The sequence below is a fragment of the Dromiciops gliroides genome, chromosome 6 (assembly GCF_019393635.1).
Source record: "Dromiciops gliroides isolate mDroGli1 chromosome 6, mDroGli1.pri, whole genome shotgun sequence".
In the NCBI taxonomy this organism is placed as follows: Eukaryota; Metazoa; Chordata; class Mammalia; order Microbiotheria; family Microbiotheriidae; genus Dromiciops; species Dromiciops gliroides.
This window is the reverse complement of record NC_057866.1, coordinates 9,910,366-9,933,740: the sequence shown is the minus strand read 5'-3', so window position 1 is coordinate 9,933,740 and position 23,375 is coordinate 9,910,366. Positions and strand designations below refer to the sequence as shown.

The 23,375-nt window shown below is 41.9% G+C and overlaps 2 protein-coding genes across 2 annotated transcripts in view; one reads left to right on the top strand and one right to left on the bottom strand.

Annotated features, from left to right (window-relative positions):
* Positions 1-19,904, top strand: part of LOC122731790 (solute carrier family 22 member 20-like) — a 39,654-nt gene extending 19,750 nt beyond the window's left edge. Inside the window, exons 6-10 of the mRNA XM_043972064.1 lie at positions 4,448-4,563; positions 4,853-5,067; positions 6,012-6,120; positions 12,220-12,423; positions 19,802-19,904. Coding sequence (XP_043827999.1) covers positions 4,448-4,563; positions 4,853-5,067; positions 6,012-6,120; positions 12,220-12,423; positions 19,802-19,904 — 747 coding nt within the window. The remainder of the gene's footprint in view (positions 1-4,447; positions 4,564-4,852; positions 5,068-6,011; positions 6,121-12,219; positions 12,424-19,801) is intronic.
* LOC122731360 (succinate dehydrogenase assembly factor 2, mitochondrial-like) lies at positions 57-858 on the bottom strand. The gene is made up of 2 exons (XM_043971408.1): positions 602-858; positions 57-471 (listed from the first exon to the last, which is right to left on the bottom strand). The coding sequence occupies exons 1-2, from the start codon at positions 850-852 to the stop codon at positions 231-233; spliced, it is 492 nt and encodes a 163-aa protein (XP_043827343.1). The 5' UTR covers positions 853-858; the 3' UTR covers positions 57-230.
* Positions 19,905-23,375: the final 3,471 nt, after the last annotated feature.

The following is a 23,375-nucleotide window of genomic DNA, read 5'->3' as shown; positions in this document are numbered from 1 at the left end:
GAGGAGGGCCAGACCAAGCGGATGAGGAGAGAAACTAGCAATGAGGCTGTGCAAGCTGAGACGCAAGGAGTTCTTTTATGAGAAGGGATGCAGGAGTGGGTGACATGCTCTGAGCAATGGCACCTTCTACAACCCAGATCAACAGGTCAGGATTTCATTCTTTGTCCCTTCAGGCTCCTGCCCTTGGGGCAGGGCGGGGTAGGCCAGGCCAGGCCAAGCCGAAATAAAGTTCAGGTTGGTTTCTCAAAGAGGTACTCAAGATCCGGGGCCCGCAACCTTTGCTCTTTATTCTTGTTCTTGGCAAAGTCTCTCAGCATCACCAGGACATCATTCTCAAAGATCTCCGGTGCTGGCTTTGCGTCTGTAGCCCAGTAGAAGATATCCCAGTCGTTACTGGGTTCGTTGATCAGCCGGTCATAGAGGTTCAGCTGCCGCTCTGTCATGTGGTGCAGATTCTCCTTGGCAAAGAGGCTAAAGGAAAAGAGGAATGAAGGGACTGCAGAGGGCTGCGTGGGCTGAAGGGCTGAGCAGTCCCGGCCATCAAGGACAGGTCCCTGCACCTCTGGCCAGAGAAGCAGCCCAAGAGCTCCCGCTTCCCTACCTGAGCAGGATGCAGTTCTCCAGCATGCCTCTCTTCCTGCTCTCATAAAGCAGGCGAGCCCTCTTGGTTTCAATCGGTTCATCTGTTCGTTCTTCCCATGGAGGCAAGGGGATTTCAAGCATATCCTTCTGAGAATCTGCTGGGCTGTCCCCTCGGTAGAACCGTCTGGACAATGACCTACCCACAGAAGGAGATGCGAGAGCATGCCTGGATAAGGCAAGAAGCCGAGCCGCAGGCGCAGCCGCCGCCATTTCCGCTATAATATAGTTTAAAGTCTGATTCCGCTCAATCTCCTTCCTTTACAACTTCCCTTCCCCCCTTGTTTCTTTGTTCTTCCAAATGATCTTTGCTGTTATTTTTTCTAACTCAGTAAGATAATTTTTTTTGGTAATTTAATTGAAATGGTATTGTCATCTTTAAAATTATATCGACTTTACCTACCCATGAACAATAGATATTACTCTGATTTTTTTAGATGTGACCTTATTTGTATAGAGAGTTCATATAGTTCTTGACTCCATTTTTGGCAGGCATATTCTCAGGTTGCCTAAAACAATATTGAATAATATTGCTGATACACAGTGAACTTTCTGTATTTTTCTCTTTTAGCTTTACCTTTGTCTGAGATCATGGTTACTACCCCTGTTTTTTGTTTTGTTTGTTTTTACATAATAAATTCTACTCCTGCTCTTTATTTTATCTTTGTATCTCTCATTTTTATTGTTTCCTGAAAGCAACATATTGTTGAATTCAAATTGTTACTCTGCTATTCATTTCCATTTTATGGGTAAATTTATTGTATTCACATTCTAAGCTATACTTACTTGTGTTTTTTCCTCCTTCCTATTTTTCCTCACTATCCTTCTAACTCTATTTACCCTATCTCTCCTCACTCCTCTACTTCTACTTGCTATCTTGCCCTCTTATTCCTTAACCTACCCACCCCATTAAGTGTTTTTCCCTGTCCTATTGCTTGCCCTCTTATTTCTTTCTGAATTTAGAAGATTTTTTCTTCATTTTTTAAAATAGAATTTTATTTTCCAAAATATATGTAAAAACAAAATTTTAACATCAATTTTTGTAAACTTTGTGTTCCAATTTCTCTTCCCCCCTCCATTCCCAACCCCCACCCATGAGAACTCCAGCAATTCAAAATAAGTTATACATGAGTAGTCATGGAAAAATTCCCATATTAGCTAGTTGTGAGAGAAAAAAGTCAAAACCCCCAAAACTTCAGATTAAGGAATTGTCAGAGGAAAAGAAAAAAATATTTTAAATGTGTTTCTATCTGTTTTCAGATACTATCAGTTCTTTCTCTGCAGATGGGCTGCAATCTTCATAAGTCCTTCAGGGTTATATTGGATCATTGCCTTGCTGAAAATAACCACATGCTTCCCAGCAGATCATCCCCCACTATTGCTGTTATTTTGTATATAGTACATTTCACTCTGCTTCAGTTCATGTAGGTCTTTCCAGGTTTTTCTGATAGTATCCTGTTCATTATAACCTGTATATAGTACCTTAAGCTTGACAGAGAATTTTCTTCATAAAAGCCCAGCAAAGTAGGTACCATATGTTTTGCCATTATAATCAATCATCATAACTATTTCCCTCCATCCCACTCCCTTCCCATGACATTTACTCTCTCTTCTTTTTACCTATTCCTCCTCAAAAGTGTTTTACAGGGCAGCTGGGTGGCACAGTGGATAGAACACTGGCTCTGGATTCAGGAGGACCTGAGTTCAAATCCGGCCTCAAACACTTAACACTTACTAGCTGTGTGACCCTGGGCGAGTCACTTAACCCCAATTGCCTCACCAAAAAAAAAAAAAAAAGTTTTACTTCTGACTATCCCCTCCCTTGCTCTGTCTATTTATTTATTTATTTATCTGTTCATTTATTTATTTATTTATTTCTGCCATTAGTATAATTAAGTTCTAGTCCCAAGGTGTGGGGAATGATGCCTTAGGCTTCAGGTAATTCTTGCTGTTATTTTCTGAGGTCTGTCCTGGGCCTAACTTTAGGCTCTCCTCTCCACTCCTAAGCCACAGCTAAAACCCCTAGTCACACTGTCCCACAAATGCTCTTTCTCCCTTCAGTCCCTAAGGTGACTGAAAACTACAGCTGTCTTCTCTGCCCTGGCACTGAAACCAGGGACTCTGCTCTCTTGCAAGTGCTCACTGCCAGTAGGGTCCCCACCCCTCTGTTACTGCACTCACCAGGCATATGCTAGCTTCTTCTGCCCCACAATCACAGCCTGGGATGCCTCTGCTCAGTGTCCCTTGATAGTGGAAGGTGCTTCAAGCTTCTCCTACTTAGCCTTCTGACCCCCACACAGTCCATGAGTTGAAAGCTCCTGAGGCTGAAGCTGCCTCTCAACTCAGCTGCTCCCAGGGTTTGTTGTTTGTAGATTCCACAGAGTTGGCCTGGAAATGGGGAGTCTTTACTGAGGTCTTCTTTACCCCAACTTTAGTTTATTTCTCCTGCTCTACATCATTCACTCTGAGGCAATAGTCTGTTGTTTTTTTGTGTGGATGAAATTTGGAGAGCCAAGTTTTCTGAACTACTCCATCATTTTCCCAGAATCCTCTCCCAGGGGAGTTGTCATTTAGGATTTCCACCCCAACTATTTCCAAAAAGGGTTGAAGATGGTTTACAATCTTAAATCAGATATACAAAAAGAGTTAAGGATCAAACTAGTGAATATTCTATTGCAAACATTATCTGTATTCTTCATATTCCATAATTTGTTCAGTCACCAACTGGCCAATGGGCATCTACTTTGTTTCTAGTTTTCTTCTACAACAAAAGGTATTTGTATGAATATTTTGGTGTATAAGGAACATTTCTTTCTGTCTTTGACTTCTTAAGATAATATGTTTAATATTGGAATCTTTTAGGGGACATTTTTATAATTCAACAATGGAGAGATGTGAATACATAAGGTAAAATGAATCACTTAAATTATGTAAAATTGGAAAGTTTTTGCATAAACAAAATTAATGCAGCTATATATAAAGAAGAAGCAGTTAATTGGGGAAATTTTTTTGCAGTAGACATCTTTGGTAAAATCTATTATACGGAATTTATATCAGAAAAAAAGTAGACGCCCATTGATTGGTTGATGGCCAAACAAATTGTGTAAAGGGGTAGAGAGCTGGCCATAGGTGTGCAAGAACCACAAAGTTACTCTCTGACTTATCTTAATAGATATCAAATAGATAGAGTGGAAAACTGGAAATATTTCCACGGGATAGTTCAAACTTTCCTCCTAGCCATAGGCTATAATAGGAAGCAAGGGTTGCTGTTTTCAAAGTGTAGAGACGATAGTCCTTGAATAGTGTTCATTGGAACTATGGTGGTGGACTCACTAGAGGAAGGGGATAAGTAGAGGTATAGCCCACAGCATGGGCTAGTGGAAAGAACCCTGGTCAGAGGGCCTAGAATCAACTTCTTCTGCTACTTTCTGTTACCTCTGTGACATTGAGCAAGTCACTTAATCTAGTTTCCTTCACTGTAAAAATGAAGTATTTGGACTGGAATGTCTTAGAGGAGACTTCAATTTCTGGATCTGAGATCCTATTTTTCCATGGTGCCTGTAATGACATTATGGGATGGATGAATCTTAGGGTGGGTTGACAGCATGGGGAGGGCATTGCTTGAGTTTGCCAGATGTTTGTAGGTGGGGCTTGACATTTTCAATGTTACCATAGCTTCTTATGATGACAATATCTCTGTCAGGAAAGCTGGTATTAGACAAGTGATCCCCCCTATCCCTTATCTTATGATTTCAAAACCTCACGATTTAAGAAAGTATCTCCTTCTTCTGCCCTCCTCCCCGGCAAGGTGGTGATGTCTTACATTCAAGAGGACCTTGCAGTTGTGAAAACTTCCCCTTTTCTCACAGACCTTGTTCGGACCCCAGGAATACGCATGACTACATTCTGTATCATGCTTGAGTGGTGAGTGATTCTTGTTTTTAGCCATCTGTTTTCACCTAGAATATCCAACAAATTTACAGAGTCAGAAGTAGTCACTCTACAGTTTAGGTTCTAAGAACCTAAAGATTAGGGTTTAGAACTTTGACAATGTGGGAAATATGAATTGCTTGAGATTCTGGGATTATCATTTAACTTAGTCCTGGAACAAGACAAGTCCCATTTCATGGCTACAGAGTCATTTCATTGGGTTGAAAGGAAAAATTAAAGTATACACCACAGTTTAGTCTATAATAAATGTTTCTACTTCCAGGTTTGCTTGTGGCTTCTCCTTTTATGGACTGGGTTTGGACTTGCAGAAATTTGGGTTCAGCATTTACTGGATCCAAACGATATTTGCACTTGTAGATTTTCCAGGAAAACTGCTGGCGTCCATTAGCATGTCTTATCTGGGACGCCGTATCACCTTAATTTTCTTAACACTTCTTCCTGGAACCATGATCATCATTAGCATATTTGTGCCTCAAGGTGAGAAAACTTTGATGAAAATAATCTAATATTTATTAAATACATATGAGACATATTGGGATTGCAAAGATGAAATAAGGGGTGCTTAGTATTTTCTCTACCAATTGGGAGATATGTCTCTACATACACACCATCAGACAAAACACCCTAGGCATGGGAAGATGCTGGGTTAAATCCACCATGGTGAGGAACTGGGGATGTGGAGGGGCAATCCTTTGGAGAAGGCTTCAGGAAGACAATTGGCCCATTAACTGCATGTACAGTGACTACTGAGGGATGCAAGTGAAACCCTGCTTTCTAAATAGAACAGAGCCTAAAAAATCCCCAGAGAGTCAATAATAAATAGAGAATATTCCCAGCAACTTTTCATAGTTTGAGAAATTCCCTGTTCTGAAGAGGAATGCAAATGAATGGAAATCCAAATACGGGCCTGACAAATCCAGATGGCATAGTGTATAGAGTGCTGGACCCGTAGTCAAGAATACCTGAATTAAAATCTAGCCCCAGTCACTTACTAGTTGTGTGCCTGTGGGCAACTCACTTAACCTCTGTCTGCCTTAGTTTCCTCAATTATAAAATGGAGACAATAATCACACTTGCTTCTATTTGTGAGAGTTGTTGTGAAGATATGAGATATTTGTATGTCAAATGAGATATTTATAAAACACTTAGCACATTTCCTAGCATGTAGCAGGCAGTTGATAAATGCTTATTTCCTTCTTTCCTTCTCTTCTTCCTTCCATACTTCCCTCTATTCTCCCTCTATCTCTTCAATCATTCTATCCTTCCTTCCCCCTTTCCCTTCTTCCCTCCCTCCCTCCCTCCCTTCCTTCCTTCTTTCTTTCCTCCTCCCCTCCTTTTTTCCTCCTTTCTATCCTTCTTGGGGAGTAGAGCCTCCTGCTAAGCTTGAATAAACTCCTGATTTCCTCATTGTTTGTCCTCAGATATGTCTTTTTTTTGGATGATACTCAGCATAATTGGGAAAGGTGGCCTGGGAGGGGCCATTTCCTGTCTCTACCTCTATACACAAGAGCTCTACCCAACCGAAATCAGGTAAGAGTTCAGGAAGGATGATGTGATCAGAACACTAAAAGTAAACAATGGTAAACTGTCCCCATCATGGACTGAGGCACACGGAATGCTGCCAAGTCATTGGCTTGGAAATACAGCACATGGAGATAAAATTAAATTCAATTTAACAAGTATTTATTAAGTGCCTACTATGTGCTAGGAATTAGGGATAGAAAGAAAGAAACAAAACAGTCTCTGTCTTAAAGGAGCTTCCTTCCTATTGATTTTGAACAAAAGGAGAGTATTAAAATAATTGAGCTATGTTAATCAAATAATACTTATCTTTTCCATTCTGTGTCTAGCATACCCAACTGGTTTACCTAAGTTGCAAGGATGCATAATGGGACAGGCTGGATGGGAGGGCCTGAAAACCATATTCACTCTGTTATGGAGCAATACATATATATATATATATATATATATATATATATATATATATATATATATATATACACACACACACACATATATATATATATTTTTTTTTTTGCTGAGGCAATTGGGGTTAAGTGACTTGCCCAGGGTCACACAGCTAGTAAGTGTCAAGTGTCTGAGGCCAGATTTGAACTCAGGTCCTCCTGACTCCAGGGCTGGTGCTCTATCCAGTGCGCCACCTAGCTTCCCCTTGGTCATTCATTCTTATCAGCACTATCACCCAATTAGTAATGTTGTCAGATACCTTCAAGGAGGACAAACATGGCATCAAGGTCATCTATAGCACTGATGGTAAATTATTCACCTTGAAAAGGGTACAAGCCAAGACAAAAGTGGAGGGAGAGTTGATGCATGATTTTTTGTTTGCAGATGATTGTACATTCAAGACAGCTTTTGAGGCTGAGATGCAACAGAGTATGGATAGATTCTTTGTTCTGTGGAAATTTATTTTGATTTGGGGACCCTACCTTTAGGCTGAGATTAGAAAGCCTTAGGCCCTCAGGGTCCCTCCCCCTCCTCCTCAGCTTCAGCTGAGCGGAAAAAGCCCCGTGGGCTATACAAGACGCCAGGTCAGACAGCTGGGGGGAAAATAATGCCCCCAGCCCCCTCCGACCTGAGCGGAGCTATCTGAAGGATAGCCTGTGCTGAGGCACGTGAAACTTGGAGCGCACCGCCCCCCCCAGCCGCAGCCCTGGCTGGCGGATTAGCTTGGTCTGTGGGGGCGAAGGGAGCCCCGAGATTTGAGTGGAGAGAAGAAAAGGTATATATAGACCTGGGAGTGAGCTAGAAAAAGAGAAGGAAGGAGACTAGAAGGAGAGGGACTAGAGGAAGGAGACTTGAGAGATGGACTAGGAGGAGAACGGCTGACTAGAGAAAAAGGAAGGAGACGGATGGAGGAGATGGACTAGAGGAAGGAGACTCGAGGAAGGACTAGGAGAGGGGCTGACTAGAGGGGAGCCCGGACAAGGACGGAGGAGAGTTCGGTTCAGAAAAGGAGAGCCGGGTCTGACAAGGTTACAGGCCTTAATACAAACCAGGGAAAGTGTAACGTGCCCTGAGGCCAGAGGCGGCTAAGGCCCTTATTGTATTCAAGAAGTTCAAAGAGCAGCAGGTGTGAAAGAGACCATAGAGACGCAAGAGACGCAGTGGAAAGAGACCACAGGAAAGCAGTCAGGTTGTACACTTTATTTCCCTGTGTTCCTAATTTGAAATAGTATCTCATAAATAAACTCTGCTTTGATTATTTGGTTAAGAGGCTTCTTAATCTTTAGTCTATCAGTTTGGGAGCAGGGTGGTGGAACTTTATAAACGGCCCACATTAAATTAACGAAGTCAGATAGCCAAATAGTCACAAGTCCCCAGATTAGTCCTCCAGTCAGATTAGCCCCCCAAATTAAGTTAGTCATTAAAAATATTTCTACATTTGAATGGCGACCACGAAGGGACTTACGGCCCAATTATAATTTTTCTAAATGTATCATTTTTCATATCATAATTTTCATAAATCCAATTATATATAATTTTTCCAGGTTAGTTATAGTTATGAATAATTAATTTTGTACAATATTTAATGGCGAGCCAGGTAGGAGTTTCTAACCTACTAACCTGGTAAATCTTTAAATAATAATAATAATAAAAATTAAAGGGCCACTAGGAAAAATTTTTTTTTCACCCAACTGCTTCCTATTTAATTTTTTGAAAGCCTCTAGCAGAGAAAAGCCTCAGCATCTATACTGAACCATGACTGAATATTTGTTTCACCTCTTACCTTTTTTCATTGGGTTGTTCTGGGACCGCATAATGTCTATTTTACCCATTGAACCCATGGTTAATATTACTGGGGACATTTTGACCAATTTTGAGCCTTATTTTGGTAAAGTAATAATAGCTCTAGCAATTGTAATTTTTTTTCTCTCCATCACTAATATTATAGCATGGTATTTTCTTATACAACTCTGGAGAGAGAAAAATAATTGTACCCATAGTGAGCCATGTATTAAGAGGGATGCCAGAGCTCCCTCTACTAAAAATGACCTGAAGTTAGGAAAAAATGTTGACCAGTCTTTAAAAGCAGGTCAGCAGAAGCCTCAAGATGCTGCAAAGCATGCTCACAGAAACATCCTAGCACCTGCACTTTCAGGTCAAACATTTAAGAGTCAATATAAAAACCCTAAAGTGTGTCAATATTGTGAGAAGCAAGGACACTTGTTGAGAGAATGTAGAACCAGAAGGTATGAATTGAGACAGGTAATGACTGAAACCCTTAAAGACTTTTTTAGGGGTAATAGGAATAATCAGAGAAATTTTTACCAAAGAGGGAACAACCAAGGCAATTACAGGCCTTATTATAAACAGAATCAGAATAAGTTTAGAAGACCCTATCAGGAAGGTACAGAAGGACACAACCAAGGCAATTACAGGCCTTATTACCAACAGAATCAGAATAACTTTAGAAGACCCTATCAGGAAGGTATAGAAGGACAGAATCGGGGTAATTATAGGCCTTATTATAAACAAAATCAAAATAAATATAGAACTTATCAGGGAGATACAGATAAGCAGAGTCGAAACAGGTATAGGCCTTTTCAGAAAGTTATAAAGGAGCAAAATGAGAATAGTCACAGTTCCTTGTGCTAATTTTGTCCCATTGAAGGGCAATTGAATTGAAAGTTGAAAGTCAATAATTAACACCAAGAAAACCCAAGTGCTCCACCAGCCAGCACCAAACCATCCATACATGGAACAATTGGTTACAGCAAATGGGGAAGTTTTGGGTGCTGTGGATAAGTTAACTTGCCTTGGCAGTATACTTTGCAGGGATGTACACATTGATAATGAGGTTGCAGGGGCAGCTAGGTGGCACAGTGAATAAAGCACCAGCTCTGGATTCAGGAAGATCTGAGTTCAAATCTGGCCTCAGACATTTGATACTAGCTGTATGACCCTGGACAAGTCACTTAACCCTCATGCCCCCCCAAAAAAAAGGAAAAAAAAGAAAGAATAAAAGAAATATACTATGAAATGAGGTTGCTGCACTTATTGTCAGAGCTAGCTCACTTTTCGGGAGGCTTTGGAAAAAAGTGTGGGAAAGAAGAGGTATTAGACTAAGGTCTACAGAGCTGTTGCGCCGATGTCATTGTTCTATGCCTATGAAACCTGGACAGTCTACCAGCACCATATCAGAAAACTGAATTGCTTCAATTTGAATTGTCTTCAGAAGATTCTGAAGATCGCCTTGATGGATAAGGTACTGGACACCGAGGTCCTTTCTTGAACTAAACTGCCAAGTATTCAAATTCAATTTCAGAGAGTGAAACTCTGAGGGGCTGGCTATGTTATTCAAATGCCAATGGGACACTTGCCTAAAAGACTATTTTATGGAGAACTCCCATAAGGCAAGTGCTCCCCTGATGGTCAGAAGAAACAATAGAAGAACACTCTCAAGTTTCTCTGAAGAACTTTGGAATTGATTGCACGACATTGGAGACATTGGCCCAGGACTGCCCAGCATGGTGTGTCCTCATCAGAGAAGGTGCTGTGCTCTATGAGCAAAGGAGAACTGAAGTAGCTCAAAAGAGATGCAAGATGTGCAAATTTAGAAAACCCACCCTGAATGTTCACATGGCTTATTAGCACCTGACCTGTGGTGGAGTCTTCTGAGCAGCCACAGTCAGACACACTGCAACTTGACTCTGATGTCATTTGGGTCATCTTTGAAAATGAAGGACAACCAGAATCACTCAATCATACATAAACTTTAACACACTTGTGGACTGCTCAGGTTAAGCTAGGAAGGATTTCTCCCATACTTTATTGATACATTCCCCAGTCCAGCCATTTGTCCTTTCAAACCCTTTCCCCTCATTCCCATTTTTTTTTTAAGTGAGGCAATTGGGGTTAAGTGACTTGCCCAGGGTCACACAGCTAGTAAGTGTTAAGTGTCTGAGGCTGGATTTGAACTCAGGTACTCCTGACTCCAGGGCCGGTGCTCTATCCACTGCGCCACCTAGCTGCCCCCATTCCCATTTTTCTACCTAATATCCCAACATTCTGACCCTCCTTTTCACATGTTGAGCAGTTTCTTTTTTTACTACCCTCATCACTGTGTTAAAGAGATCAATCCAGAGTATGGTAAAGCAAAGGCTTCTCAATAATATCCCAGAGGGCTATAGGACAATAAGGGACAGTAGAATGGACAGTAGTTCTGTAGCTGGGGGACCTGGATTCAATCCTTCCTCTGATGTTTACTGACCTTGGGCAAACCATGGAACATTCTGGAAGGTTTCCTCCTCTGTACAATGCAGAGATCATCCAGTCTAGATCTAGGATCTTGAGACATTAGCCCTTTGATATACTTTGTTAACAACAGTGCTATAATTCATCTGTACTATTACTGAACACATGCCGGGACCTCTGCTGGTTCCCCAGATAGAAGATATGTTCCAATAAGAAGGGCTGTGAGGGCCTAAGGATTGTGAAAATCATGGACAGGGTTTGGCTAGAACTCGGGGAACATCTGGTCCCTTAACCTTGGGATAGAAGCAATAGTTGAAGGTCAATAATTTGCTTTATGCCATGCCACAGTGAGTGGTTTGTTTTTGTTTGTTTTTTTGGTGGGGCAATGAGGGTTAAATGACTTGCCCAGGGTCACACAGCTAATAAGTGTCAAGTGTCTAAGGCCAGATTTGAACTCAGGTTCTCCTGAATCCAGGTCCAGTGCTTAATCCCCTGTGCCACCTAGCTGCCCCCCACAGTGAATGGCTTTTGAGCCCAAGGACAGAGCTCATGGCTTGATGGTAAAAACAGAGGCTGAAGGACAGGAAAGCCTTGTGCTCCCCAACAGTTGAGACCAAAGAACTTCTGGCTTTATGACGTCTCTCAAGGAGGCAGAATCTGCCCTTCATCTTGTACTCAAAGCATTGTGGGGGATTTGGGGACCGTATCATGTTGCCTCCATGGGGATCCTCCTGCAAGAGTGCAGTGGGGCAGTTGCTCCTCCTTTATCTTAGTAAAAGCCCACATGCCGTCAGTTCGATTCCATTCCACAAGTCTTCCTTGCCCCTGTCATAGAGAACAAAAGGCTGGACTGTTTTGCCTGCTGTTCTGTGAACTACTCAGGCTGACATCAAAGAGAAGCCTCCTGTCAAGTTTAGACCGGATCTACTAGTCACATTGTCACATCCATTCGCCCCCAAACTTCTTTATAAGCAGTCTTAAGGGCAAGTTTCTCAGGCCATTGCTGTGTTGAGAGGTGATGAAAATGATCCCCAAAGTAGTTTACGTACAATTAAATTATTCCGGGGGTTACTTTGGGTCAAACATCTGGGAATGGTACAGATAGGAGGCAGAAAGTTGTCTCAACATTCCTCTGGATAGTTCTAGAAGATGTCGAACATTACATCAAGGTGTCCAGATGTACAATTTTCATTACTGTGGCAGTTTTCAGCTCTTGGATGAGAGAGCTGTTTCCTCTCTCTTCTTTGCTGCACATAGACCTTTGAGCAGGTAAAACTTAAGATCTGTCTTTTCCACTTGCAGACAATTATGTGAAAGGCATTTTGCTAGGTGCTGGGGGAATAAAGGCAAAAGCAGCACGGCCCCTATACCCTCAAAAGGTTTATATTCTAATTTCTGTTCTGTTTGCAGACAGATGGGCATGAGCGCTGGTCTGTTCAGTATACGCTTTGGCTCCCTGTTGGCTCCCATTGTCTACATCATTGGCAACTACATCCCTATTCTGAAGCCCCTGTCGTTTGGGATTGTACCTATCCTTTCTGCAACTTCTGCCTACTTCTTGACTGAGACTCGTGACCTCTCACTTCCGGAGACCATCCAGGAGGCAGAGAACAGGTCAGCTCCTGACACCTACCAACGTGTGTAGACTTTTGAGGAAGGCTAAAACTGGGCAGTGGGTCTTTTGGATTGTTTCTCTGGCCTTCATTGACTCAGAATCCATGCCAATGTCTGTAGAAATTCTAGGTTAGTTGCATGGTTTCATTACAAACCTAAACCCCATAACAAAACCCCCAGATTTCCTTTTCTTATACCTTTATCTTTCAAATAAGACAAACATTTAAATAGGAAGGAAGGAGAAAAGCATTTATTCAGTGCCTTCCATGTACCAGGTACTGGGCTAATCACTTAAAACAAATCTTGTTTGAGGCTCCCAACAACACTGGGAAGAAGGTGGCATTATGATCACCATTTTGCAGTTAAGGAAACTGAGGCAGACAGAGGCGATAGCTAATTAGTGTCTGAATCTAGATTTGAACTCAGATCTTCCTAACTCTAGGCCTGCTGCTCTATCTACCATTCTATATAGGTGCCTTTAATACCTTTCTTTTGTTCTAAATGGTTACAATAACAATCAGTGCAATCCATGAATTCCTTAAAGATCTCAACATATTATTTTTGCTTCGTCTCAGTTCTCTCTTTACTGTACTCTTCAATTACATTAAAAAGTAAAATTTACAAACATTTATCAAGTGTCTACTGTGTGCAAAGTACTGTGCTACATGATGAGTATACAGAGAGCTAGCAAAAAATCTTATTCTTCAGGAGATGATGAAGGATAAAATACTTCTAATAATAAATAAGATACTATAAAATACCAGAAGTATAAAAATAATTATTATACAAAATAGAAGAAGGTAGATGCAAAGGATGAATCCAGGTAATATGATAAAGAATTTGAAGTGGGAGGGTTCACTCTCCTCCCTTCTCTCCAGGGAATCAGAGAAAACTACATGGAGAAAGTGGCATCTACATTTGAAGGAAAGGAAGACTACCAAGAGATAGAGATTGGATTTCAAGTATGGAAGACAGTATGAACAAAGGCACAAGAGATGGAGGGGGGGGGCAGCTAGGTGGCGCAGTGGATAGAGCACCGGCCCTGAAGTCAGGAGTACCTGAGTTCAAATCCGGCCTCAGAAACTTAACACTTACTAGCTGTGTGACCCTGGGCAAGTCACTTAACCCCAATTGCCTCACTAAAAAAAAAAAAAAAAAAAAAAAGAGATGGAGAGGGAAGAATGAGAAAGGAGGATGGAGATTAGTCCAATTTGACTATATGTGAGGTAAATCAAGAGAAGCAGTATGAGAGAAGAGTGAACAAATAGATTGAAGCCCATTTATGGAAGTTCTTGAATTCCAGGATCAGGACTTTTTATTACATTTGCTAAACAATGGGGAGCCATAGAAGGTTTTTGATTAGACAAGTGGCATACACATCTTCATGCATAACAGATTAATGATGTGGCAGATGGATTGGAGAAGGAGGAAATAGAATTAAAGAGATCACTTAGGAGTCTAGTTTAGAAAAAGATCAGAACCAGGGAGGCTGCAGTGGGGAAAGAGAGGTTGGGGGTGCTAAATGTACATAATGTTACTGATGTAGCAGAAAAGGACTTGTCAGTTGAACATGCAGGGAACAAAGAGTCAAAGGTTATGGACCAGAGGGATTGAGAGGATTAGTGGTGCCTTTTTATTAAGATAAATAGAAAATTTGGGGAGTAGTAGGGATTTTGTGGGAAAGGAAGCTGTTTTAGCCATGTTATTTTAGGGTGACCAATAGGACATTCAGGTGGAGATATCCAGCAAAGAGTTGAAAATATTGGAGAGACTAAGGATAAAATATAGACTTGGGAGTTAACTGAAGAGAGGTGACAATGGCAGCTCTGGGGAGTGGATGAGATCACCAAGGAAGAGGATCTAGAAAGAGAAGAGTAAAGAATCTGCTTTAGAGCCTCATCTATCTATCATCTATCTATCCATCTATCCATCCATCTATCTATCTATGTCTGTCTATCCATCCATCTGTCCACCCATCCATCTATCTATTCATTTATCTGCTAATCTATTTATTTATTTATTTATTTGTAATTTTGTTCTGAATTTAAACACTACAATTAAAAAAATAAAACATTTCTATATATGTAGCAGAACACAAAAATAAGATTGCATAGGAAACCGTGAATGTCCATTTCATATTTCTTTATAGAGCTCTGCTTATATATGTATATTTATCTATATGCTTATATCTAGAACTAGCTACAATTCAACATTACCCACAAAACTGTCCTCCTTATTAGTTCTTCCTTCTGAACTTCCAATTGTTCCTTTCTGTGCCTTTTACAAAAATGTTTCACTATTGCTAAGCCCTGCTCTGCCCCTTACACCCAATCTTCCTCCCATTAAAAGAGAAAGAAAATAAACCTTTGGAACAAAGAAGCTTAGTGAAGAAAAATGAATTCACACAACTGTTCCTTTTTCCTCAAGTCCTTTATCTCTCTGTCAAGAGGTGGGTACTGTGTTTCTTCAAAGTCCTTTTTTGAGCATCTCTATGGCCTGAGACCAATTGGTATTTTTCTTGGAAGCTTTAGATATTGGGGCCCTGATGTTGACATCTTCCCCTGAGGGTGTCCCTTGGTCTTCCTTGTTACTGAAGAAACTTTCTATGGTCCTCACCTTTCTCTGTCGGCTCATCTTGCCTTTCTTTTACTAGACTTTTAGCTCCTTAAAGTGGGGCACTGTTTCCAGGCTGCAGTATCCCAACTTAAGACGTCCCAGGTGGTATGATTTAAGGAGAATCAGGTTCTTCCCTCGCCCTGTTTCCTGGTCCTAGATGACCCCAGACCAACTTGCTAATCAACCAGCTTTGTGTGTTGTGGTTGTTAGCTCAGATGAGCCTGTGCCCCTCTCCCACCTGGGCCACTTCTACTCGAGCCTACCTACCTCCTGGTTCTCAGCAGGGGTGTAAAATCCAAGTTCTGCCTTAGCACCATCATAGATCCCTGTTGTCTCCTCCCTGCCCAGGGCTCAGCCCACTCACCACACTGTGAGCTTAGTTCCAGACGACACTGGTGTTTCAGCTGATTCAGAGGCTCTGGGGGTCTCCTTCTCTGGTGAGGTCTTCCTGAGACTGGATCTGTGTCAGGGTGACTGTGGGGTTGGGCTCGACTCCTATATCAGCACAGCAGCTCCCTCCTTCTGACCTTCCAAGCTGTTCTTGGTTAGAAGATGATTTCAGCACATTCTTCTGTGAGTTTTGCTGCTCTGGGCATTTTCCTATGGCCTCATTTGGATGTTTTTTGGAGTGATCTTGTCATGAGTTCCGGAGCCCACTGCCTTTCCTCCACCATCTTCGGGTACCATGCTTCATCAGAGGTCGTCTGGACACACAGTTGGAGATGGCACTGCTTAGAGTTCTTAATTCTTTCAAAGTATTTTTTTTCTTTACTTTTTTGTTGTCCTCATGAAATGTTTTCCTGATTCTATTCACTTCACTCCCTCAGGTAATGCTACCCAGGAGTCTCTGAAATAATCTCTTTTATCACTGCTTGTAAGGAAATAATATTCTATGATGTTAATATACCAGTTTGTTCAGCCATGCCTCCATTGATAGTCATTCACATAGCTTTTACTTATTTTCTTTTCCCCCTATTTAATTCTATCTTCAGGATCAGGAAGTTTGCTTTGCTCGTAATTCTTCCTTCTTCAGTATTATCCTTTCTCTCAACCCTCATCACACTTATCATCAGTTCTTCTCCTGCGAATTATGATATATTTCTACACCAAACTTCCTGTGTTCAGCCTGCTTTACTCCATTGCAGATAAGAATGTGACTCATCTGATGCCTGCTTTCCCCCTTTACTCCAGCTTTGTATATTCTCACTTGCCCAAAATATGAAACAACCAGTTCTACCTCTTTCTTCCTCATTTTTGCACTGGTGTAGTTCTTTTACCCTTCCTTTTCTTAATCCCCTTAAAAATTGCAGAATAGAACCAAATCACAATCTGGTCTTCTATTTTTCTTATTTAAGTCTCTTAATACCCTTAAAAGACATTAACATGCTAAAGAGACACTTGCTTCTTTTCCCCTTGTTAGAATGTTACTGCTATATCTTCATGCAGTCTCTTCTAATTGCTCAGATAAATTTAGGTTTCTTTGGACTCTTATGTTTGTATTTCAGAGTTAAGGTCCATGATTTTCCCTGAAGGGGAAGATTTTCAGGATAAGTTACTCTTGGCTATAAATTTATATCTTTTCCCCTTTGGAATATTGCAGCTACTTAGTACAATGCTTAGACCATTGGGTCTGAAGTCAAGAAGATCTGAGTTCAAAGTCAGCCTCAGAAACTTCATAACTGTGTGAGCCTGGGAAAGTCACTTAACTACTGTTTGCCTCAGTATCCTCAACTATAAAATGGGGATAATAATAGCACATACCTCACTAGGTTGTTGTGAAGATCTGTCGGGGTCGTGGGCCAATGCCCTGACGGTGGGGGTTGAGGATTGGAGATGATTAATCATTGACACATCAACACCACATTATGTGGGATAAACTGTGTGCACTTTATTATCCAGCATAGCTCAGTATTTATAGCAGAAAACCACAAAGTTAATCAAATAAAAACTCTGCAAGAATAATTCTAAGAGAATAAGAGTAATCTTTCAACCTTTCAGCCTTGACATGTCAGAACCTGTTCTAGGCTTTAACAGAGTGAGGTTTGTACAGCTGAGGCTTTGGACCCCTGGGAGGTCAGCTAAGCGTTGTCTCAGGAATTCAGGCCTTGACCACAAAGTTTCCTAGGAGACTTGCTGCCTTAGTGACCATGGCCCAAGCCTGGGGAGGGGGAACGCAGAGGGACAACAGAGAGCCTCCTAGGTTCTCCAACAAAGATCAAATGAGACAATAACTATAAAGCACTTAGCACAGTTTCTAGATAGGTAGGGAGTGGAGGTGGTGAATACAGAATATTCCATATCAATTGCACAGTGAAGGAAAGTGAACGATTAAAATCACTTGAAGGAGTGGGAGCTAGTGGAAGATGGGTTGTTGTTGGGTTTTGTCATAGGGAATACTTGAATATGTTTGTAGGTTAAGGAGAAGGAGCCAATGGAGAAGGAGATATTGAGGATACCTCAGAGAGGGAAGGAGGGAGGGAGGGAGCAGAGAGAGAGAGAGAGAGAGAGAGAGAGGATTGATGAAACCAAGGAATGGAGAAGATGGGAGAGAATAAGCGAATAGGGTTGGGAGAATATTTCTAGCAAAGAATAAGTCCATCTCTTCTCTACTAAAGTTAAATGACTTTTAAAAGTTCTATGGGGGTGGTGGTAGAAAGCTCTATTTATCCAAATTACAGTGCTGGTGGTGGGGCAGTTAGGTGGTGCCATGGATAAAGCACCAGCCCTGGATTCAGGAGGACTTGAGTTCAAATACAGCCTCAGTTACTTGACACTTACCAGCTGTGTGACCCTGGGCAAATCACTTAAACCCTCATTGCCTCACAAAAAACAAAAACAAAAATCAAAACCAAATTACCTTTCCCTTCCTAAACCCCTCATGAATTCTCTGCCCGCCCCCCCCCCAGATTAGAAAATCAGTATGTTTATCATAAAGAAATGAGTCCCTTTCCCTCCTTCCCCAGGCTGGCTTCTCCTCTCATGTTCTCCAATACAGAGGGGCCAAGAGGAAGAATCTGTATTTTCTTGCTCTCCACTGCTGCTTCCAGACCCTCCTTCTCCCCTTATCACTTGGTTTTTTTTTTGTTGTTGTTTTTTTGAGGGGCAATGGGGGTTAAGTGACTTGCCCAGGGTCACACAGCTAGTGTCAAGTGGCTGAGGCCGAATTTGAACTCAGGTCCTCCTGAATCCAGGGCCGGTGCTTTATCCACTGTGCTATCTAGCCGCTCCCCTTATCACTTGGAAGCTCAAACAATGCTATTCTCAATCAACAGCCATGCCATACTTTCCAGATGTTTATTGATCTCTCCTACTGCCTTTCCTCATTGAGTTTACTCCCTCACTACCAGTTTTCTTCTCCACCTCAACATTTGCCTTTATTCTTGGAGACATTGACAGTGATACCAGCTGATGATAGATACCTTTATGATTTGTCAGTTTCTTCAATGCATTGTTCCAGCTACAAGATCCTGAACTCTGAATTCCCCTCTGGTCCAATTTATTGCCCTCCCACCTCCTTTACTTCCTAAATCATCCTGACCTGGTCTTCATTCTCATCAGGACCCACAGTCCCTGTTCTCCCAGTCCATCACCAATCTTCCCACTCTATGTTGTTTCCTCAACAGTCTTGACTCTAATCACCTCGATGTGACACTCTTCTCCCTACCTAAAACTGAGGAATGTTTTGCCTTATGAGTTTCACCTTTGATCATTTGCCCTTTAGTCAGTCAGTCAACAAACATTTATTAAGAGTCTGCTATGAGCCAGGTCCTGTTCTAAGTGCTGGGATTACAAAGAAAGGCAAAACTAGTCATTGCTCTCAAGAAACTCAGTCTAATGGAAAGACAACATGCAAGCAACTATGTCCAAACAAGATATAAACAGGACATATTAGAGATAATCAGCAGAGGAATGGCGTTAGCATGAAAGGGGAATAGAAGAAAGATTTCTTGGAGAAAGTGAGATTTTAGTTGAGAATTGAAGGACTCCAGGGAAACTGAGAGACAGAGATGAGGAGGGAGGGAGTTCTAGACATGGAGGACGGTCAATACAAATGTCCCGAGTGAGAAGATGGATTGTTTGGTGTGAGGAATGCTGAGAATTGCAGAGTCTATACTTATTCCTTCAGCTCTTGAGCACCTACAAGTGATCTTTTTTTTTTTTTTTTTTTACAGGGCAATGAGGGTTAAGTGACTTGCCCAAGGTCACACAGCTAGTTAAGTGTCAAGTGTCTGAGGCTGGATTTGAACTCAGGTCCTCCTGAATCCAAGGCCAGTGTTTTATCCACTGCGCCACCTAGGTGCCCTGTGATCTTTTTTTTTAAGCGATCTTTTTACATATTCATTCACTCAAAAGAATGACACATATAGATCTTAAACTTAACCATGTATTTAGCAATAAAGCAAAAGAAATAATAATAAAATCAGAATTATTCATATGTTAAAGCCAATGTAGGAATAGTAAAAATATGTCATAATCCAGAAGTAAATCTGGGTCACACCTTCCCACCAGCGGACTACAGAGTCCAATGGGCCTGCAGATATCAACCAGGGTAGCACATGCGTGAAGTAACTCGCGGCCCTGGAGCTGTAAATGCTCAAGTTCTCTTTTTTGTTTTAGGGAAACTGACCATAATTCCTTGGCGAATGTCGCTTCTGTATTGAACAGATGCTTCGAGTGTTAAACTAATAATCTGTCCTTTCTTCCGGTTAGGGCAAGTTTTACTTTTGATTACTGAGAGAAATGCTATTTTGTCTCTATACAGGGTGAAGAAGTCATGCTTTTTGAAAAGAAATACCAGTAAATATGGACGAGACAGACCGGATTTGATCCTTCCTGACATGACACAAATTGAAAGCACAGTTTAATGCTTTCTTAAAGACCCCGGTCTATACTTCTGAAGAATTCCAACCTCTGGGCCAAGCTTCATTATATTTTTTTGTTTTGAAGTCAGATCTAACCTCTCCTGATTGAGACTGGTCACTGGCCACTGAGAGTATGGAACTAGATGGACTGGTCTAATTTCTCGGCAATCCAATCAATTAATGAAATAATCTGAAATGTTAAACACCACATTTCAAAATGAGACCAATTAAAATGAAGAGAAATACAATGATTCCTCTTCCCTACCCTTAGCTGTGTAAAGAAGTGTTGCCTTCTGGGAGTTGCCTCCCTTATACTGTCTCATGTTATTCAATAGCTTGGTAAATGCCCAAACATCTTTTTTTTTTTTTTTTTTTTTTTTTGGTGAGGCAATTGGGGTAAAGTGACTTGCCCACGGTCACACATCTAGTAAGTGTTAAGTGTCTGAGGCCGAATTTGAACTCAGGTACTCCTGACTCCAGGGCCGGTGCTCTATCCACTGCGCCACCTAGCTGCCCCAAATGCCCAAACATCTTAACAAAGATTTCTTTGGCAAATTCCACTTAGACAATTATAAGACATCTGATGCCAGATGCTGAGGCAGTCTGTGGTTTTCCCTTTGATGATATCTGCCTGGCTTGGGAAGCCAGTCCTGTCCTCAAATAAGAGATGGAAACAGAAAGCAAGGTAAGGAGCAGCCTCTACCAACAAAACAAACTTATGGACACCAGATTCTTGGGGAATCAGCATAAATTCCTGAATTGGGGAGACCTCTTTCCACTTCTGAGAATGCAACACTACTAAAAAGATTAAATCACTGCATGGTAAAATTTCATTATTGTTACTTTTCACCTGTATGCCCCTGGGCAAGTCATTTAGCTTCTTTCCGCCTCAGTTTTCCCCTTTGTAAAAGGAAGCTATTGGATAAGACAGCCTCTAAGGTCTTTCCCATAGTCTTCCTCTTCTGCCCGATTCCTCTCCCTCCAACACCTTTACTCCCCAATTCCTTGGGCTCCTTAAATCCCAGGACCTGCTCCCACTGCACAAAGGGATAGTTACATCTTGTATCTCACTATCACCCAGAAGTATTCTAGTTCCTTGATCTCTTGATTTATGTGAGAGCTCTCTCACATTCCTTTATTTGACCATAACCTCCTGTCATTCTCCAGCTTACCCTTCTTTCCTCCTCAGCTGGTTCTTCATTCTCAACATGACCTTCACCCCTCCTACCCCATCCCCAGTATTTTCCCAGGCCATTGCCCTGTCTCTGACTTCTCTTTCATCCTTTCTCTCTCTCTCTCTCTCTCTCTCTCTCTCTCTCTCTCTCTCTCTCTCTCTCTCTGTTTTTGTGGGGCAATGAGGGTTAAGTGACTTGCTCAGGGTTACACATCTAGTAAATTTCAAGTGTTTGAGGTCAGATTTGAACTCAGGTCCTTCTGAATCCAGGGCCAGTGCTTTATCCACTGTGCCACCTAGCTGCCTGTCCCTTCCCTGTCTTAACCCTTTATTTAACCAGTTCAAGGCTACACTGTTCTGTGTTAGTCATTCACTCCCTTGCTTCCTTGTCCTGTTACTATCTATGTCTTGCAAAACCCCAGACCTGGATTATTCCCAACATCTGCCTCCTTTTTTCCTATGGTTTATTCATGTGCTTAACAGAGCTTGAGAAAATCACTAAAACATGGTGACTTGGTCCATTACAAATTCATGTTATACAACCTGTTAGGCCCAAATCGATTCTCTCTCTCCCTCCTTACAGAACCTGGTACACTTTCTCTTGCCTCCTACAGCCTCCCTCATCTCTTCCTTCCTCACCCTCTTAGCTCAGTACTCCATCTCTTGCTGTGAACATTGAAGTTCTTTGCTGTGAGACCCCTATGCCCTTCTTTTTACCTTGAAACTCCTTGACATTATTCCTTCTTCTCTCCTCTTTCCCTCCAATAACTGATAATGAGGTGACCCCTCTTGCCCAAGCCATCATTTCTACATGCTTACTTTATTGCGGACCCTCCTGTTTTATCCTGCAGACTGAACCTTCAATCATTTCCTCTTCTGTTTAATCTTTAGCCTCCCTTTTTCTATTTGTTATGGGGGAAGTTGGGGGTGGGGGTGGGGTAGGGGTTTTTAGGAATGCCTCTTTAAAGAATTACACCCAGAGCAGCTAGGTGGCACAGTAGATAAAGCACTGGCCCTGGATTCAGGAGAACCTGAGTTCAAATTCAGTCTCAGATATTTGATACTAGCTGTGTGACCCTGGGCAAGTCACTTAACCCTCATTGCCCTGAAAAAAAAAAAGAATTACACCCTCTTGCACACAAACCAATTAGAGTAAAATAATATTTTATTTAAGTGCTAGGGAAAAGAAATCAAGAGAGAAGTCCTTGGACTTCTCATGGGGAGAAGGCATGGCACAGAGGCATGGTTCTGTCATGGGGAAAATAGGGTAGGGGGTTTGGGATAGGGGTTGGGGTTTGAGGTCCTTAGGAATTCCTCTTTAAAGAATTACACCCTCTAGCACACAAAACCAAGAGAATAACGTAATGGTTTATTTAGGGCTGAGGAAGGGAAACCAAGAGAGAGAAATCCTTGGACTTCTTCTCATGGGGGAGAAAGGCATGGCACAGAGTGTAGCTCTGAGATACCAATCTCTTCAAGCAGGAGACAGGCAGATAACTTTTATAGAGGTCAGATGGTGGTCTGACGAGGTGACCATCTGACTGTGGAAAGTTCCCCTATTCAGGGAGGACCTCTGGTGGTGGCTGGAGGAGTTGGGTGAGGGGTGGCTGCAGATCTCTCAAGCCATCTCTCTGCTCCTCAGGCCACAAAGGCAGCAGCCACACCTAATCTTATCTCCCCAGGGGTGAGGGAGACTGGAATAAAGGGTGGGGGTTCTGGAGCTAGCTCAGTCATGGTCCGGTTCCACTTATCTCTTTAGGTGTGTCTGTCCTTTGGTTTAGTTTCTCAGGGAGAAGGTTCTTTGATGTGCCCCAGAGAACTTCTGGGGTGGCCTGGGCCCATAACACTTATATACATACATGTTGTCACCTCCCCTCCCCCGATACAATGAAAGTTCATTGAAGGCAGGAACTGTTTCATCTCTATCTCTGTATACCCTCTGCCACTGGGCCAATGTTTTACTAAAATGATAAGGAATTTAAATTCTTGGATCCAAAGGGGTAAAATCTAGATGGAAATAGTTCTAGCCATGACTGCTGCTGATGCCATTACTCTTTTGGAATGACCAGGCTCCCAAGATCATTTAGGGGATGGCCAAGTAATGACTAGGGAGGCCTTGACATTTGGAAGCTACTGGGGCACAATTCCAGTTCAAGACGGCCTAACTTCACCTTCATGCCAGTGGTCTAAGCCTGAAAACTTTGGGAGGCCCTTTCTCTAGGCTACAAACTCCACCACCAAAAGGCTGTTGTCTATCTGTCATTCTTATTTTTTTGCAGGACAATGATGGTTAAGTGACT

Excerpts from the sequence above, each read along its gene's own strand:
- LOC122731360 (XM_043971408.1), bottom strand. The coding sequence starts at position 852 with ATGGCGGCGGCTGCGCCTGCGGCTCGGCTTCTTGCCTTATCCAGGCAT. Across the intron at positions 472-601 it reads GAGAACTGCATCCTGCTCAG|CCTCTTTGCCAAGGAGAATC; the intron begins GTAGGGAAGCGG and ends CTTTTCCTTTAG.